This window comes from Heliangelus exortis, chromosome 27 (genome assembly GCF_036169615.1).
Source record: "Heliangelus exortis chromosome 27, bHelExo1.hap1, whole genome shotgun sequence".
Lineage (NCBI taxonomy): Eukaryota > Metazoa > Chordata > Aves > Apodiformes > Trochilidae > Heliangelus > Heliangelus exortis.
In genome coordinates, this window is record NC_092448.1 from 1904319 (window position 1) to 1920326 (window position 16008).

At 63.1% G+C, this 16008-nt stretch overlaps 1 protein-coding gene across 1 annotated transcript; it reads left to right on the top strand.

Annotated features, from left to right (window-relative positions):
- Window positions 1-596: 596 nt before the first annotated feature.
- Window positions 597-15914, top strand: BCAN (brevican). The gene is made up of 15 exons (XM_071726939.1): window positions 597-936; window positions 5373-5465; window positions 5561-5956; window positions 6469-6643; window positions 6731-6858; window positions 7926-8219; window positions 9567-9824; window positions 10206-10307; window positions 10467-10898; window positions 12699-12806; window positions 12962-13120; window positions 14118-14200; window positions 14531-14675; window positions 14847-15029; window positions 15398-15914. Exons 2-15 carry the CDS (start codon window positions 5381-5383, stop codon window positions 15421-15423), a joined length of 2574 nt encoding a protein of 857 aa, XP_071583040.1. The 5' UTR covers window positions 597-936; window positions 5373-5380; the 3' UTR covers window positions 15424-15914.
- Window positions 15915-16008: the final 94 nt, after the last annotated feature.

The following is a 16008-nucleotide window of genomic DNA, read 5'->3' on the forward strand; positions in this document are numbered from 1 at the left end:
AAAAAAACAACCCGACGGCAGCCGATGGGTGCTGCGGGGGGCTTGGGTCTGCAAATGAGGGTACCCGGGGAGAGGGGGGGTGAGGGGGGGGCAGGGCACCCAAGTCTCTCCAGGAGCAACCTACAAGTCACCGGACCTGAAGATGTTAATTACGAGATGAAAGCGGGTGGGAAAACTGAGGCACCGCGAGTGACCAAGCTCTGTGCCAAGGGGTCGAGTCTGGCTGATCCCACCCCCCCACTTTTGGGGTTCCCAAAGCCCCCGGGCCCCTTCCAACCCTCGATGCCTCCCCTCATTGTGTCCCCCCTAACCCCCCCTTCTCCCCCCCCCGCTGCAAAGGGGTTTGGGTTTTTTTACATGACAAAACCTCCGCTGCCTACGGTACCCCCACGGCAGCTCAAGCTGCCAAAAATTAAAAGTAACCACCCCGAGGGCATTCCCTGGGTGGGGGGAGTGGCGGGGGAGGGGGGGGGGGGGGGGTTGTCCCCCTGTTCTCCGCCTGCTCCTTAACTTCAGCGTGGGGTGAAGCCGCGCTCGGGGTTTGGGATCGTGGCGCTGCCAGGAGGGAGGGAAGGGGAGGGACGAGGCGCCTGCCAGCCCGGTAATAATTTTTATTTTTTTCCTTAATTAGGGGAAGGAATAAATATAAAAGGAGGAGGGAAAGGGGAAGGGTAAAATCAGAAGAAAAAAAAAAAAAAAAAAAAAAAGAGGCAGGAGAGGTGAGGACAGGGACACGCACACCGCACACCGAAGAAGTCGCCTCTTTCCCTCGCTGCCCGCACTTATGCCTGGTGGGGTTGGGTCCTGCTGCCAACCTGCTGCCCGCACCGCCCCGCAGAAGGCACAGCTCAGCCCCCCCAGGGGTACCCAGGGAAGGGGAGACCCCCCCGGCATTGGTGTCACCCCCAGCACGAAGCAGAACCACGGCGGAGCGAGGTGGGATGCAGGGAAGGTGGGGGGAGGGGGGGGACTGCGCTATTAATTGCAATCTTTCATTTCACCCCCCAGCTCATTAAGGACGGGGTGTGTGTGGGGGGGAGATGAGGAGGCCACTCGTGGTTTTACCCCACGGGATGCAGGCCCGGGGGGGCCTCAGGGAGGTTTGTCCTTGTCCCCGACCCCCGGCAGGACAGCATCGTGCTGTTGGTGCTTTTTTTTTTTTTTTTTTTTTTTTTTTTTTTTTTTTTTTTAAATAGATCAGCTCTGGCTCTGCAGAGAGGTGGAAGGGGGGGGGCACTCTGGGGGGGTGAGAATTTTCTTGCTAAGTTGGCTGGGAAAAAAGACTTTTCCACAGCCTGCAGCCCAGCTCCGTGCCGCTGCCCAGCCGGCGCTCCAAAGCTTTGGGGGAAGAAAAGGGATTTTTGGGGCTATTTCAGCAGCCGCTCCCACGGGATCGTGGTTTGGGAAGAGCTGAGGGAGGGGTCGGGGCGGGAGGGAGCTGTGGGTCTGGGGTCCTCTGTCACCGGAGCCCCCTCCCCATCTGCAGATCCGTCGGACGGGTCCTTGTCCAAAGGAGGCTGCAGTCAGGGTAGAGATGGGAAGGGAAACTGAGGCACGGAGCTGAGCGGGGACCAAGGGCTCCGACTTCTCCATGAGGGACAGTTCAGTCCCCAGCTCCGTCCCGGTGTCCTGGCCGGGGGGTGGAGGGGGAGCAGGAGGGACTGGGGTAAACCAGGAACATTTTTGGGGATTTTCAGGGCTTTTCCCACCGAGCAGTCCCAGCATCACCTCCCCTCTCCCTCGCGGTGCCCCGGACTGGGGTGGTTTGCTGCAGCTCCCTTCCACCCCCCCTCCCGGTAGATGTCTTTTGTCCCCGGGGGGTCGGGACTGTCCCGTTGGGCACCTCCTCTCCTGTCACCCCGACTTCTCCAGCTCCAGCCATCCCACAACCTGTTGCTCTTCCTTTCGGCTGCCGGAGGGAACGGGAAACATCCTCCTGCTCCAGCCCGGAGCTTTTGCCATCTGGGGGGTTATGGGGTTTTTTTGGGGTTTTTTGGGGTTTTTTGTCTTCTTTTTTGGGGGGGGAATCGCGATGTCAGGGAGCGGGTTTACAATGGGAGAACTGGGAGCCCGGGTGCCTTGCTGAGCGCACGGAGGGGACGAGAACCCCGAGCGGCGATGCCCGAAATTTGAGACACCCCCCCTCCCCTTTCTCCGCCCTCCCTCGCTGCCCTCACAGCATTTCCCCCTCCACACCTCGTGCCTCAGTTTCCCCACAGCTGTAGCGTGGGAAGCTCCACGTGTGGGGGCTCAAGGGTTCCACGGGCAGGGTGATGGGGTCTGCTTCCCTCCCCCCCCGTGGGTCTCCCCCATCCCCCTGGGTTGGGGGAGAAGGGGGCACATCCCAGCCCTGCCACAGGGAGCTCCTTTCTCCCGGCTGGAATGGGGGGTGGGGGCAGTGGTTCTGGTGTCCGGAGGGACCCCTCGCCCCCCCACTCCCACCTGCATCCGGACTTCCCAGCCCTGCCAGCGGCTGCTGCCAAGAGGCTGCCAAGTGGGGGGGGATGACATGTCCCCCTGGCACTGCCCCTACTCCGGGGACCCCCCCGGGCATGGCAACCCCCCTCCCCCCCCCGCGCATCCTAGATCCAGGATTAATTAATTAAGGGAGTGGGAAGGGGGAAATAGGGAGCCACACGCTGCAGGCACGCGTGGACGGGGACATTGTGGCGTTCGTGTGACAAGGGGGTGTCCGGGGGGGGGGGGGGGGGTTGGGGGCGTGTTGTGTGTGAGGGGATGAGGGGGGGGAGGTGATGGATGCTGCTGGAGCGGGGCCAGGCTCTGCCCGCCGCTGCTGACTCATCCTGCAGCCCAACATCCCTGGAAAGCCGGAGCTGAGCCTCCTGCCCGGGCTGCCAGGGCACCTTGGGAGGGAGGGGACAGCGTGGACACACACACACGAGACCTACCTCCCCCACCCCTACCTTTGGAAATGGGGAAAAAAAATTATAAATCCAACCCTCAATGTCCCTCCGTGCTTTTCAGCCCGAGGATGAAGCTCATCCACCCGAACCGGGCTGGAGGAGCAGCCTCGGAACGGGGCTGAGCTCAGGAGGAACATCACTCCTCTCCCAAAATAGACTCCGGATCCATTTTCCACCTCGTTTCCCACGGAAATTGAGGTTGGTGACCCCTCTCTGCCTCTGGATCCGTCCCTGTGTGGCTCCTGAGGTCTCGGAGATGATGGAACCCCGAGAGCTGCCACCTTCTCCCCCTCTCCCTGAACTTTTTTACTGCCTTTTCCTCTCCCTGCTCCCAGCTTTTCCATCCATGGGGACTGAAACATTTTCCAATTGTGGTGACAGGAAAAAGGGAAAAACCCCAAAAATCTAACCCCACAACCCCAAAAGCATTTTCTGAGAGGCTTTGGTCATCACGGGACTTCAGGACCTCGAACCCACGGGCGGAGAGAAACCAGGTTTAACCCTTTCCACATCCAATTCCCGGCACCATCTCCCCGTTCCCAGCCAGGAATGGGCCGGGGAGGGGGGCAGAGCCCTCCCCTCACCCCAGTTCTCCCCAGTCCTCCAGGATTTTATCACTCGCGTTTCCTCCCTGGGGTTTTGTGGCCGCTGGTCCCGCCGCGGCGGCGCCTTGGGAAAGGGAAAAAAAGGTGACAGGCACAAAAAGCAGCCTGGCTTGGCTGGCATGGGAGGGGGGGACACGGCGGCGGCCCCCGCGCTGGATCCCTGCCACGGGAAGGGAGCAGAAAGGTTTTGTCAAGCGCTCAGGAGCCGTGGGGCTGAATTCCAATGATCCGGCTGGAGCAGAGAAAGCCCCTGGCTTGGAGCTGGAACCCCTGGGGAGAGGAGGATTTGGCTGCTCCTGCCCAGATCCTGGTGGGAACGGGGTGGTTCGTGGTCTGCGTGGGATGGGGGGTGTCCCCCTCGTGGTGTCGGGGCTGGGTGCAGGGTGCGGGGTGCCAGGGGCTGGGGATCCATGGGGTGGGGTGCTGGGTGCTGTGTGGTCATGGGATGTGGCACCAGAGGATGTGGTTGTGGTGCTGGGGGCTCCACGTCCATGGTGCTGGGGGGGGTCTTACTCCCACCCTCTTCCCGGTGCCATGGTCCCATGGGTACACTCAGGGCCACTGTCCTCGGTGGGATGCGGGTGACAAGGACAGCATCCTGTCAGGCTGGCGCTGGCAGCCAGTCACCTGGCCCGGGGCGTGCTGTGGAGGTGCCAAATCCCCTTCTCTGGCTGCACAAATCAACCCAGCCCAAAGCAATTCCAAAAAAAAACCCCACAAAACAAAACAAACAAACAAACAAACAAAAAAACCCCCAAATCAAACAAACAAAAAAAAAAACCCAAAAAAACCAAAAAAACCAAAAAAAAACAACCAAAAAAAAACCCCTCAGCAATCCCAGAGCTGCTGCGAGTCACAGCCCCCCCGTTCTGCCATCCCGGGGTCCCGTGTCCTGCATCCCAGGGGACCCATGTGTCACATCCTCGGTCAGGGGGGCTGAAGAGACCCCCAGGAACCCCTGCAGAGGGGATGTGGGGGCTGTGTCCTGCACCCTGCGGGGTCATCTCCCTCATCCCTACCATCAGGCCCTTTGGGTGGCCTCCAGCGGACGTGGGCAGCTGGAGCATCCCCCCCCCAGCCCCCCCGGACATGCCCGGTGTCCCCAGCGTTCCCCCGGGGAGGGGTGGGGGCTGGTGACAGCCGTGCTAGCCACCGGGCTCTCCTTTCAGCCCGGCCCTTTGTGCCAGGCTGTCTTGAGGGACATAATGGCTGCTTTGGTGGCCCCGGTGTTCCCAGCCTGAGCGCGGGGAGGCTCCGGCGTGAGCGGAATGGCAACGAGGGGCCCCCTGCCCCATTCCCCTCGGTCACCCAGATCCCCCCCCCCCTCGGTTAACCTCACGCACGTCCCACCGCTCCTCGGGGGTGCACACGTGCACAAGCACAGGCACACGCGTGTGGTGGGACACGTGTGAGGCAGCCCCAGTGTGCACATGTGTCCCCTGCTGCTGCTTCCCCACTTATTAAAAACAAAACAACCCAAAAAAATCTTTTTCGGAGGTTTTTAGCTCTAGCATCCTCTCCCTCCCAGCTTTCCATGGCACCAGGGCCAGGTTGGGCTCTGCGGGCTCCGGGGGGTCCTGGGGCTGGATGGGACCCAGTGGTCCCCAGGCAGGTCCCCAGGGTGCTCTCTCCATTCACCAGGACACATTTCCCACGTTTCCTTCTCTTCCCTCCCTCTCCACCATCCAAAGCTCCAGGGCACCCCCCATGCCCCATTGCTGCATCCAGGCACTTGTGGGTGGGTGGGTGTGTGTCTCCCCACCCCTCCCCCAGGATGTTTTTAGGGACATTTGGGACATTTGGGGGATTTTGGATATTCTTGGTTGTTCCTCCCTCCTCTCAGGGCAGAGGATGGCCACAGCCCTCTCACTCTTCCTGCTCTGGGTCTGGGTCCCTGCGGTGGTCCCGGAGGAGTTTGGGGTCGACGACGGAGCAGGTAACTGTGGGGACCACGGGGGGCCGGGGAGGGGGGACACACCACACATCCCCCTCCACCAGTCTCACTCACAGCTCCTCTCCTCTCCCACCCAGAGGACCTCAAGGCCCTGCAGGTCTCCATCCCACGTCACCCGGCCCTGGAGGCTGTGCTGGCTGGAGATGTCACCATCCCCTGTCTCATCACCTACCTCGGCCCCCAGCCCACCCCCGGCTCGGGCGGGCGCCGGGCGGTCCTCGGGGGGACCCCCCGTGTCAAGTGGACCTTTATCTCTGACGGCAAGGAGGTGGAGATCTTGGTAGCCCGAGGAGACAGGGTGAAGGTGAGTGAGGACTATCGCCTGCGGGCCTCCCTGCCCATCTTCCACCAGCGCTACACCAACGCCTCGCTGCTCCTCACCGAGCTCCGCCCCAACGACTCCGGGATCTATCGCTGCGACGTCCAGCACGGCATCGAGGATGGCCACGACCTGCTGCACCTCAAGGTCAAAGGTACCGAGGGGGGGATTCGGGGTGGGGGGGCAGGCAGAGGGGGACCCTGCCCGCGTGACCTCCCCCGGCTCAGCAAACCCCTCCTGCAGCCTCGTGGGGATGGAGCCATATGGGTGGGGGGCTGCTGAGGGTCCCCAGGGTGCAGATGCACCCATATGGGTGGGGGGCTGCAGCAAGTGTGCCCCTGGGTGCAGATTCACCCACTTGGCTGGGGGCAAGGGTGCACCCTTATTTGTGGGGTGCTGCTCCAAAGGGCCATCCATGTGGGTGGGGGGCTGCTGCTGAGGGTCCCCAGGTTGAAGATGCACACATGTGAGTGGGGGGTCCACTGCAAGAGTGCACCCAGGTGCAGATGCAACCACACGGGTGGGGGGCTGCAGCAGGGGTGCACCCATGTGTCTGGGGGCCTGCTGCAAAGGGGCACCCCCGTGGGTGGCGGTGATGCTGCAGAGGGTCCCCTGGGTGGGGGTTCCTGCTCGCAGGCTCCCACCCATGCCGTGCCCTCCCCCCAGGGGTGGTGTTTCACTACAGGGAGGGGTCCCTGCGCTACGCTTACACCTTCGCCCAGGCTCGTGCTGCCTGTGCCCGGATCGGTGCCCACATCGCGACCCCCGAGCAGCTCTACGCCGCTTACCTGGGGGGCTACGAGCAGTGCGATGCCGGCTGGATCTCCGACCAGACCGTCAGGTGGGCACCGCCACACCCCCGGGGAGGGGTCACAGCACCCCTTGTCCGCACCCCGATCACCACCCTCTGCTCTCCCCCCCTCCGCAGGTATCCCATCCACACCCCACGGGAGCCGTGTTACGGGGACATGAACGGCTTCCCCGGAGTGAGGAACTACGGGGTGGTGGACCCAGAGGACATGTACGACGTATACTGCTACACCGAGGACCTCCCAGGTGACACTGCTGCCACCAGACACCCCCCCGGCCCCCCCGAGCCTCCCCCGTCTTTGACAGCCACACTACACTTGCCCCATAGCCCATTATAAAGCTAAAAATACCCCCCCAAAACTTGGAGATCTGCAAAGTTTTGGTTGCTTGAGTGGCTGTGCTGCTCCCCAAAGTGTTTCTGGTCCCTTTGGGGGGGGGAGGTTGGGTCCCCCAAACCTTGGAGATCTGCAGAGATTTGGATGCTTTGGGTGTAAATTCAGTAATCTGCTCCCCCGAGTCTTTTCGGTTCTGTTTTATGGGACTGAAGCTCTGAAACTTGGGAAAATCTGCACAGCTTTGGCAGCTCAACTCCTTGTGCTGCTCCCCAAGGAATTTTAGGTTCAGTTTTGGGGGGGTTGGGGCTCTGAAACCTCAGAGCTCTGCAAATTTTTTGGTGCTTGGGTGTGGACTCACTCTTCTGCCCCCCGAAGTCTTTCTGGGTCAGTTCTGGGAGGGGGTTGAGGCTCTAAAAATTGGAGATCTGCAAAGCTTTGGGTCCTTAATTCCCCGTGCTGCTCCCCGAAGTGGCAGGGATGTGGGGCAGGTGACAGGGATGTGGGGCACGATGTGCTGGGAGGGGGACACCCGGTGCCGTGTCAGGGGCTGGCTTGTGGTGTGCCTCAGGGTGGTCCCCAGCCCTTCTCAGCCTGAAGCCCCCCCCCATAGTGTCCCGTGGGCTGTCTGGTCCCCTCAGCAATGTCCCCTGCGTGGGTGGCACTGTGTGGTGCTGTCCCTCTATGGGTCCTCCTGTGGGTCGCCGGCCCCAGGGTGAGTGGGGACAGGAAGGGATGAAGGAAAGGATGCAGGAAGGGATGCAGGAAGGGAGGCAGGCAGGGACGCAGGAAGGACCTCTAGGACACGGTTTGTGTTGAAGACACCATAAACCCCCCCTAAATCTCATCCATTTCCCCTCCCCGCCAGCTCCCGGGGTGATGCAGGGAGCAGAGGAGGTGAAGGTTCTCCCCTAGCCCCCCCCTCCAAGCCCCCTCCCCATCTCTGATCCCCTCTTCCCCGTCTCCTTCCTCTCTCCCCAGGGGAACTCTTTTTGGAGACGGCTCCAGCCAAGTTCACTCTGGAGGAGGCTGCGGAGCGGTGCCGGGCTCGGGGGGCTCAGCTGGCCCGGCCCGGACAGCTTTTTGCTGCCTGGGGGGGGGGTCTGGACGCCTGCAGCCCGGGCTGGCTGGCAGACGGCAGCGTCCGCTACCCCATTGTCACCCCCCGGGAGCGCTGCGGGGGGGCCCTGCCCGGAGTCAAAACCATCTTCACCTTCCGCAACCAGACGGGATTCCCCGACGCGCGGAGCAGATACGATGCGTACTGCTTTCGAGGTAACCGGAGGGGTGTGGGGTGCGGTGTCGCGATATCCCCCCTCATCCCAACCCGCAGGGTCAGGTTGGCCTCGGGATCGCCGCTTGCTTCTCTGGTATCGCCATAGAGCGGGCGGGGGGAGGGTGTTTGGGGCCGCTCTGATTGTTGGGGAAGGGCGGGTGGGCTCCTTGCTGTGTGCTGGTTATGTCGTGATAGGGGAGGGGTAACCTGCACGGTCCGGAAACTGCATGCTGAGGCGTCGTGACAGAGGAGGGATGCTCTGCATGTCCTCTGTACTGCACCCCACACTATCACGACAGAGTAGGGATGCCCTGCATGTTCTCAGCATTGTAACCCACCATATCGTGACAGACCAGGGATGTTCTGTGTGATCTGTGCATGGACATGGCTCCGGGGCTGCTCATACCCCCGGATGGGGGCAGTGGGACACTGCTGGGGGCTGGGTGCTGGGTGCTGGGTGCTGCTGCCCTCCCCAGGCTGGATTTGGGTGCTGGTGGCCCTGGGTGACAAGCGAGGAGGGACAAGAGGCATGGGGAGGGGGGTCACCAGCATTCCCCCTGCTCCTACTGCCTGACCCAACATCTCTGTGCATCCCCTTGGGGCTGGGGGGCTTGTGGGATGGGGATGTTCCCCCTCCCTGGATCACTCACACAGCTCCGTGCCTCAGTTTCCCCATCTCCCAGTGGGGAAAGCTGGGGGTCAGACAGGACCCGTGGATCCCATAACCCACTAACCTGTGCTCCTGGGTGGGGGTGGAGCAGGTGCCCTCCAGGTGGGGGTCCTGAGGGCTTAGGTTTGCTGGAGGGGGGGGACAGCTGGGGTGGCACCAAGGTTGGGCAGAAAATGCTGCAAAGTCACAAGGGGGGGAGGGGCAAGGAGAGTCGGGTCCCCATCAGGGTGTCAGGATGTTCCCATGAGGGTGCCAGGGTGTCCTCGTTGGGGTGCCAGACTGTCCCCTTCGGGGCACGAGGCTGTCCCTGTCAGGGCACCAGCTTGTCCCCATCAGGGTGCCAGGCTGTTCCCTTTGGGGTACCAGACTATCCCTTTTGGGGTACCAGGCTGTCCCTTTTGGGGTACCAGGCTGTCCCTTTGGGGTACCAGGCTGTCCCCTTTGGGCTACCAGGCTGTCCCTTTGGGGTACCAGGGTGTGCCCTTTGGGATACCAGGCTGTCCCTTTTGGGGTACCAGGCTGTCCCTTTTGGTGTGCCAGGCTGTCCCCAAGCCTCCAGCCCCGAGTGGGTGCCAGGCTGTCCCCAAGCCTCCAGCCCCGAGTGGGTGTCAGGACACCTCTGCCTGCCATTGGGCCAGGCCGGGGCAGTAATATCCCACTTTCTTTCTGCCCACAGAAGGGACAAACTCTTTCCCTGAGGCGTCAGGAAAATCCCGAGCCCGGGAGCCCGAGGGCCTCCAGGAGATTGTCACAGTGGCAGAAAAGCTGGAGGAGCTGCAGCCACCCGAGGCGCCAGTGGAGCTTGAGTCCCGCGGGGCTGTTTACGCCGTCCCCTTCTTTAAGGACCCCGAGCTGGAAAAGCCGAGCCCGTCCCCCGAAGATGCCCCAGGGCCGGGGGGCCACCACCCCCCGCTAGACCCCTCCGTGTCCTCAGGTCACCCAAACTCTGCCACCACCCCTCTGTCCACCGCCCCAGCTGTCCCCGAGGCAGGCGTCCCCCGGAGGTGTGCTGTGCTCTTCCCCACCGAGGAGGATGAGGGTGACAGGGACAGCTGGAGTGACAGGGACAGACGAGGTGACAGGGACAGACAGGGCGACAGGGACAGACAGGGCGACAGGGGCAAACAGGGTGACAGGGACACTCGAGCACCCGGGTGCCAGCTGGGGGGATGCCAGGGCTGGAGGAGTGGCAGGGACGGAAGCGCCGGGGTCACCAGGAGAGGTGGGGTGCACCCATGGGTGCCCGGATGACCCCCACGGTCCCGCTGCCCCCCACCCTCGGTAGCTCACGGCCTTTCTGCCTTTCCCTTTGCAGAGGAGGAGGAGGCGCGGGGCAGGGACCCCGGCGGGACAGCAGCGGAGAGCCCGGGGCGAGAGGCGGAGGGAGCCACCCTGTCCCCATCGGGGGCAGCAGAAGGTGACACGGAGCCTCCCCAGTCACCCAGCCCTGTCGCCCCTACCTGTGAACCCCACCGCCCGCGGGACACCGTGGGGCTGCCAGCCCCCAAAGCCAGCCCTGGGCCACCGGGGCACCAGGTGACATCGCCGGCCGGTGACACTTCTGCCACCTCGACAGACAGCCAGCAGCCTCCTGGGACCCTCGGGCGCGGTGGGGACAGCCCCCCTGCCACTGAGGACGCCGAGCTCTCGGGGGACGTGTCCGAAGTCCCCGGGGTGTCCCCGCTGCCCCCCGCCCCCTCTCAGCCTCTGGAGGAGGGTGAGGACCCTTCGGGGGCACAGTGGTTCCCCTCCCCCGCGGCTCCCGAGGACAGAAGGACCGTCCCGGTGGCAGAGGTGACAGCGGTGACACCGTGGCATGCGGAGGTGCCCGGCAGCAGCGGTGGTGTGACAGCCACGGGAGGGGAGGACACTGTCCCCAGACCCCCCAGCACTGAGCGGGGGGTGGAGGCTGCGCCGTCGGGAGAGGAGGAAGAAGAGGAGGAAGAGGAAGAGCAGCCGGCTCCCAGCGGTGCCACCGTGGAGGGTTTCCTTGGAGCTGGAGAACCAGGTGGGACCCTCAGGGTTGGCCTCACCTCCCCCCATCCCGACATCTCCGGAGTGGCCCCGGGGGGGGACGCCACCTCCAGCACCGTCCCCCCCCTACCCGCCCTCCCCACCGAACGGGCCAGCGTCGGGGGCTCGGCCGGGGGTCCCCGTTGGGACAGCCTGGCCCTGGGGACAGCATCCCTCCTGGCTGCTCTGTGGCACTAGAGAGAGCCAAGACCTTTCCTTCACACTGCTCTCCCCTCTGCCCCTCTGCCCGTCCGTCTGTCTGTCCCCCCCCGCCCCCCCTCTCTCTCCTCCTCAGCTGGGTAAGGGAAGGTTCCAGGTCCGGAGAAGCAGAATATTTGTCAAACAAATTAGTCTGAGCTCTGCATGCCCTTAAATCTCTTCTTACTTCTGTGAAGTGTTTTAATGATTGTTTCCGTGAAAAAAAAACAAAAAACAAAAAAACCCAAACGAACAACAAACCAACAAACAACCGACAAACAACTCACAAAAAAAAAAAAAGAAAAAAAGGAAAAAAAAAAGTTATTATCAAAAGGCATCCCCGACCTCCCTCCCCTCTCGACTAACACGACACTAATAAAGGGAATTAAAAGCTTTCTAGAACCAGCACCTTGACGAGCTCTTCCCTTCATCCTCGCGCCTCCTCCTCCCTCCCCCCCCCGCGTCTCCGCCACTGACGAACTAATTCCCCAGACCCCCCCCCTCCTACGTTTGAGACCCCCGGGGTGGGTGGGACCCCCCGCGAGGGGGGGGGTAAGGCTGCTGTGGCCTCTGGGGCTGCCCCAGGTGGAGGGACAAGGGCTGGATGGGTGCTGGGGGGCTGGGTAGGTCCTGGGGGGCAGAGCACCCCAACTTCACTGCAGCCCCCTCGGGGGAGCACAGCCCCCCAAAAAGGGGGGTGAGATGGGTGAGCAGTGGGGGGGTGACCTCCCATGGGGGGACGTCCCCTACCCAGACCCCTGTCCCCTCTCCATTGGGATGCTCCCAGCTCTGACGCTGCTTCCAGCAGCCCCGTCTGCCCTCCTGGGTGGGTGGGGGGGTTCCTGGCGGTCCCTGCCCCCCCGCCCCCAGGACTGGCAGCGTCCCAGCAGAGGCTGCTCCGTGGTGGTGGCCAAACCTAGAGGGCTGGTGGCCATCACCCTGGCAAGGAGGGACAGTGGGACTCATCCCTCTCCCTGCCTCCTGTCCCTAACCCCGTGGGGGGGAGGGGGGCGGCACAGTGTCTGGGGACGGTGCAAGGGCCGTGAAATGGGAATCGTCAGGCTGGAGGATGCTGAGGACTTTTGGTCTGGGTGCTGGTGACAGCCCCTGAATCATGTCCTGAGCACCTGGCATCCTCTGGGCACCTCGGTGACCGTGACGGGCTGGCGGGGACACAGAGGTTGGGGACAGCTGAGTTGTCCTCAGCCCTGACCAGGTTATCCCTGGAGGTGACCACGGAGGGAGGGGCAGGAGGCTCAGCTCCTGCGGAAGGGTTGATCCTTGTGATTCCACCCCAAAAGATGTCCCCAGGGAGGGGCTGGCTGCCAGTGAGACAACCAGAGAGTCCCACTGGTGTCCCCGTGTCCAAACCCTGACCCATCCAGCTCTTGGGGGGGGGGGGGGGGGGGGGGAAGGAAGGGGGGGCTGAACTGGGACATTCCCATGACCCCCGGGATGGCTCCGGGTGCGTCCCCCTCGTCTCAGCCCTGGTGGCCGCAGTGCCCATCCTGGGGACCAGGGTGAGATTGTAACGACCTTGGGTGGTGCTGAGGTCCCCGAGCTGCTGGGGTGAGGACAAGCTGCGTCTGCCTTGCAGGTGGCTGTGTCCCCAACCCCTGTCTGAACGGAGGGACCTGCACAGAGGACAGCGATGGTGTCACCTGCCTCTGCCTGCCCGGGTACGGAGGTGGCAGCTGCGAGAGAAGTGAGTGCCCCAGGTCCCACCTCGGACCCCTCGGAGATCCCTCCAGAAGCATCACTGGGATGAAAACAGGGATTTTGGGGGGGGGTTCGGTGGGTTGGGGTCCATCCACCTGAGGTTCTCCTCTCCCCCCCCCTTCACTCCCCGCTCCCTCTCAGCGCTGCGGAGCTGCAGCCCGGGCTGGGATCGCTTCCACGGCTCCTGCTACAAACATTTCTCCACCCGGAGGAGCTGGGAGGACGCGGAGAGCCAGTGCAGGCACTACGGGGGGCACCTGGCCACCATCCTGACCCCCGAAGAGCAGGAATTCATCAACGGTGTGTGGGGATGGCCCAGACCCTGCTGAGCACACACACGATCCCCCTCCCCCTTTCCTCAGAGCTGGGCTTCAGGTTTTAAACTTGAAGGCAAAAAGTGGCTGAGAGGAATGGCAGAGCCTGAGACTTCCAGAAAGGAGAGAAATGGGGAGGAAATAGAGAGGAAAGGGAACAAGGATGAGGATGGAGCAGAGGGGGGATGGATGGACAGCAGGGTCTCGGGTGGGAAGAGGGAGAGGAAGGGTGAGAGAGAGAGGGATGGAGGGATGGATGTAGGAATGGATGGAGGGAGGGAGGGAGGGATGGATGAGGGGATGGATAGGCACACAGAGATGGGAGCAGAGAGCTGGAGGCACAGTGGGGGTCAGAGCAGTGGAACATTGACCACGTGCAAGTAAATGAGAAGGCAAAGTGAGAATTTGCCTGTGAGCAGATGAGGGGGTGTGGGGAGGGGCAGAGCCGGGGAACAGGGTGATGGGGACAGGGCAGAGAGCAAAAAAGACCTCCAGGGACGAGAGTGAAGGAGAAGGGGGCAGGGAGAAACCTGGCAGTGAGCTGCAGGGCCAGGCAGGGCCAGGCAGGGGCAGTCCGGGAGATGCAGGGAAGGGCAGAGACTGGCAGGGACTTGCAGGGACAAGAAGGAACAGGTAGGGACAGGCAGGGACTGGCTGGACCAGGAAAAGGCAGGCAAGGACTAGCAGGGACAGGCAGGATGGGGCGGGGACACGGGCTCTGCCTCCCTCTCCCGGCCATCCCCGTCCCTCTGGTCCCGGGGGGTGCAGGGCAGGGGGTGGAGGGTGTCCTGCTGTGTCACCTTCAGGGTTCCCCTTGTCCCCAAACCGCACCCACCCCCAGATTCAGTACTGGGGGCACCTCCTCACTCCGGTGCTCACCCCAAATCTCCCCAAATTTTTCCTCCATCTCCTCCCTGATGGAGGGGAGAAATGGACATAACCACCCCCACCCCTTTCCCGAACCCCTTCTTTGCTCCCCCCAGACCAGTACAGGGAATACCAATGGATTGGCTTGAACGACCGGACCATCGAGGGCGATTTCCAGTGGTCTGATGGGAGCCCCTTGGTGAGTGTGGGACCCCCCCTGTGCCCGCCTGGGAGAAGGCACCCCTACCCCTCCCCCCACCCCCACCTCCTCCTCTTCCATCGCTCCACACCGTGTGGGGTGGGTATGAGGCTGGGGGCAGCCTCTGAGCACCACCCCTCCACCCATTTCCCTGTGGGGGGGGGAGGATGTGGCTGAGCCAGACCCCGAGATTTGGGCTCCCAAGGGGCGTTGGGATGGGGACACTGGGGGTGTCACGGCTGGGAGGCTGCAGGTGTGTGTGGGGGGGCCCTCCACACTTTAAAGGCTGTGGGGTGGCCTGTGCACCCCGTCCCCCTGTGTCCCCCCCAGCTCTATGAGAACTGGCACCCCGGGCAGCCCGACAGTTACTTCCTCTCGGGGGAGAACTGCGTGGTCATCGTCTGGCACGACGGGGGACAGTGGAGTGACGTCCCCTGCAACTACCACCTCTCCTACACCTGCAAAATGGGTCTGGGTAAGCCCTGACTGTCCCCTCCCACCCCCCTGCACCCCTTCACCCCCCCGACCTGGTGCTTCTCACCCCATTCCTAAGGGATCGAGGTGCTATGGTGGTGGTGGAGGGTGTTTTGCTCTACTTTGGGGGTGCTGGGTGCCGTGACCCCCTCGCCCCCCCACTTCTCCTCAGTGCAATGTGGGCCCCCCCCCGCTGTCCCCCACGCCCGTGCCTTTGGCAAAGCGAAGCAGCACTACGAGGTTGGGTCCATCACACGGTTCCGGTGCCAGCCCGGATTCCTCCAGCGCCGCTCACCCATCGCCCGCTGCCGGGAGGATGGGACCTGGGACCCCCCCGAGATGCTCTGCCGCCCTGGTGAGCCTGGGGATGCCCCCCCCCCAACATCTGTCTCGGGGGGATCCCCCTTTACCTGGGGCTTCTTGGAATTGTGGAAGGGGTTGGAAACCAGGGGCCTTCGGGCCCCAGGCAGCTTCCAGGGATGGGGCAGCTGCATCAAGAGGGTCATCGAGCTCACCTTTAAGGTCCCTTCCAACCCAAACCATGACCTAAAGCTCCCCCAGTGCCACCCCTGCCATGGACAGGGACCCCTCCCCCAGCCCAGGGGGCTCCAAGCTCCATCCCAGCTCCAACATTCCCAGGGATGGGGCAGTCACAGCTTTTGGCGGTGACCTGGGGCTCAGCACGCTCACCTTCAAGAACTTCTTTCTTGTCACCCCCCCCAGGCCTGGCTCAGCCCCCCGATGACTGAGGGAGTCCCCAGGGCAGAAGCCACCACCCTGGAGCCGGCGCAGAGGGGGATGGTGCGGGGACAGCCTGGAGTGGCACGAACTCTCCCCGTTGGGTGCTGCCTCCTTTGGTTGTTTTGTGTCTGTACAAAGAAATCCCAGTAACTCAAAATCCCCCCGAAAGGATCCGAAGCTCAGCCAGGGGGAAGGGGGGGAGGGGAGGGTTTTGCTCCTGGAGTCACCACGGAGTCAAAACTGCGGGGAGGGGGGGACAGAGTGCAGGTGATGGCACTGATCTGTGCCAGGTGATGGCCAGTGTCACCTCCAGCCCCTGTCCCCCACTTCTGGCCCATCCTGCACCCCGGTGTGGGGGGGACACGGGGACCTCCATGTTGTGCAGTGTTGGGGGGCAGCAGGGGGGTCTCCCCAGGAGAGGCAGAGGCTGCTGCTGAGGGCTTGGATCGGGTACACATCGGCCAAGCCCCCCCTCTGTGCTTCTCTGGGTATTAAAACAATAAAGGGATGGTTGTCTGTTCATTTGGGGCAGCCCTGGCACTGGGGGATGGGGCACAGCCCCAAACCGGGGAGGGTGGCAGCACCCCCAGCAC

Coding starts and splice junctions, on each gene's coding strand:
- BCAN (XM_071726939.1), top strand. CDS start 5,381: ATGGCCACAGCCCTCTCACTCTTCCTGCTCTGGGTCTGGGTCCCTGCG. Junction 6,859..7,925: donor CTACACCGAGGACCTCCCAG/GTGACACTGCTG, acceptor CTCTCTCCCCAG/GGGAACTCTTTTTGGAGACG. Junction 8,220..9,566: donor CGATGCGTACTGCTTTCGAG/GTAACCGGAGGG, acceptor TTCTGCCCACAG/AAGGGACAAACTCTTTCCCT.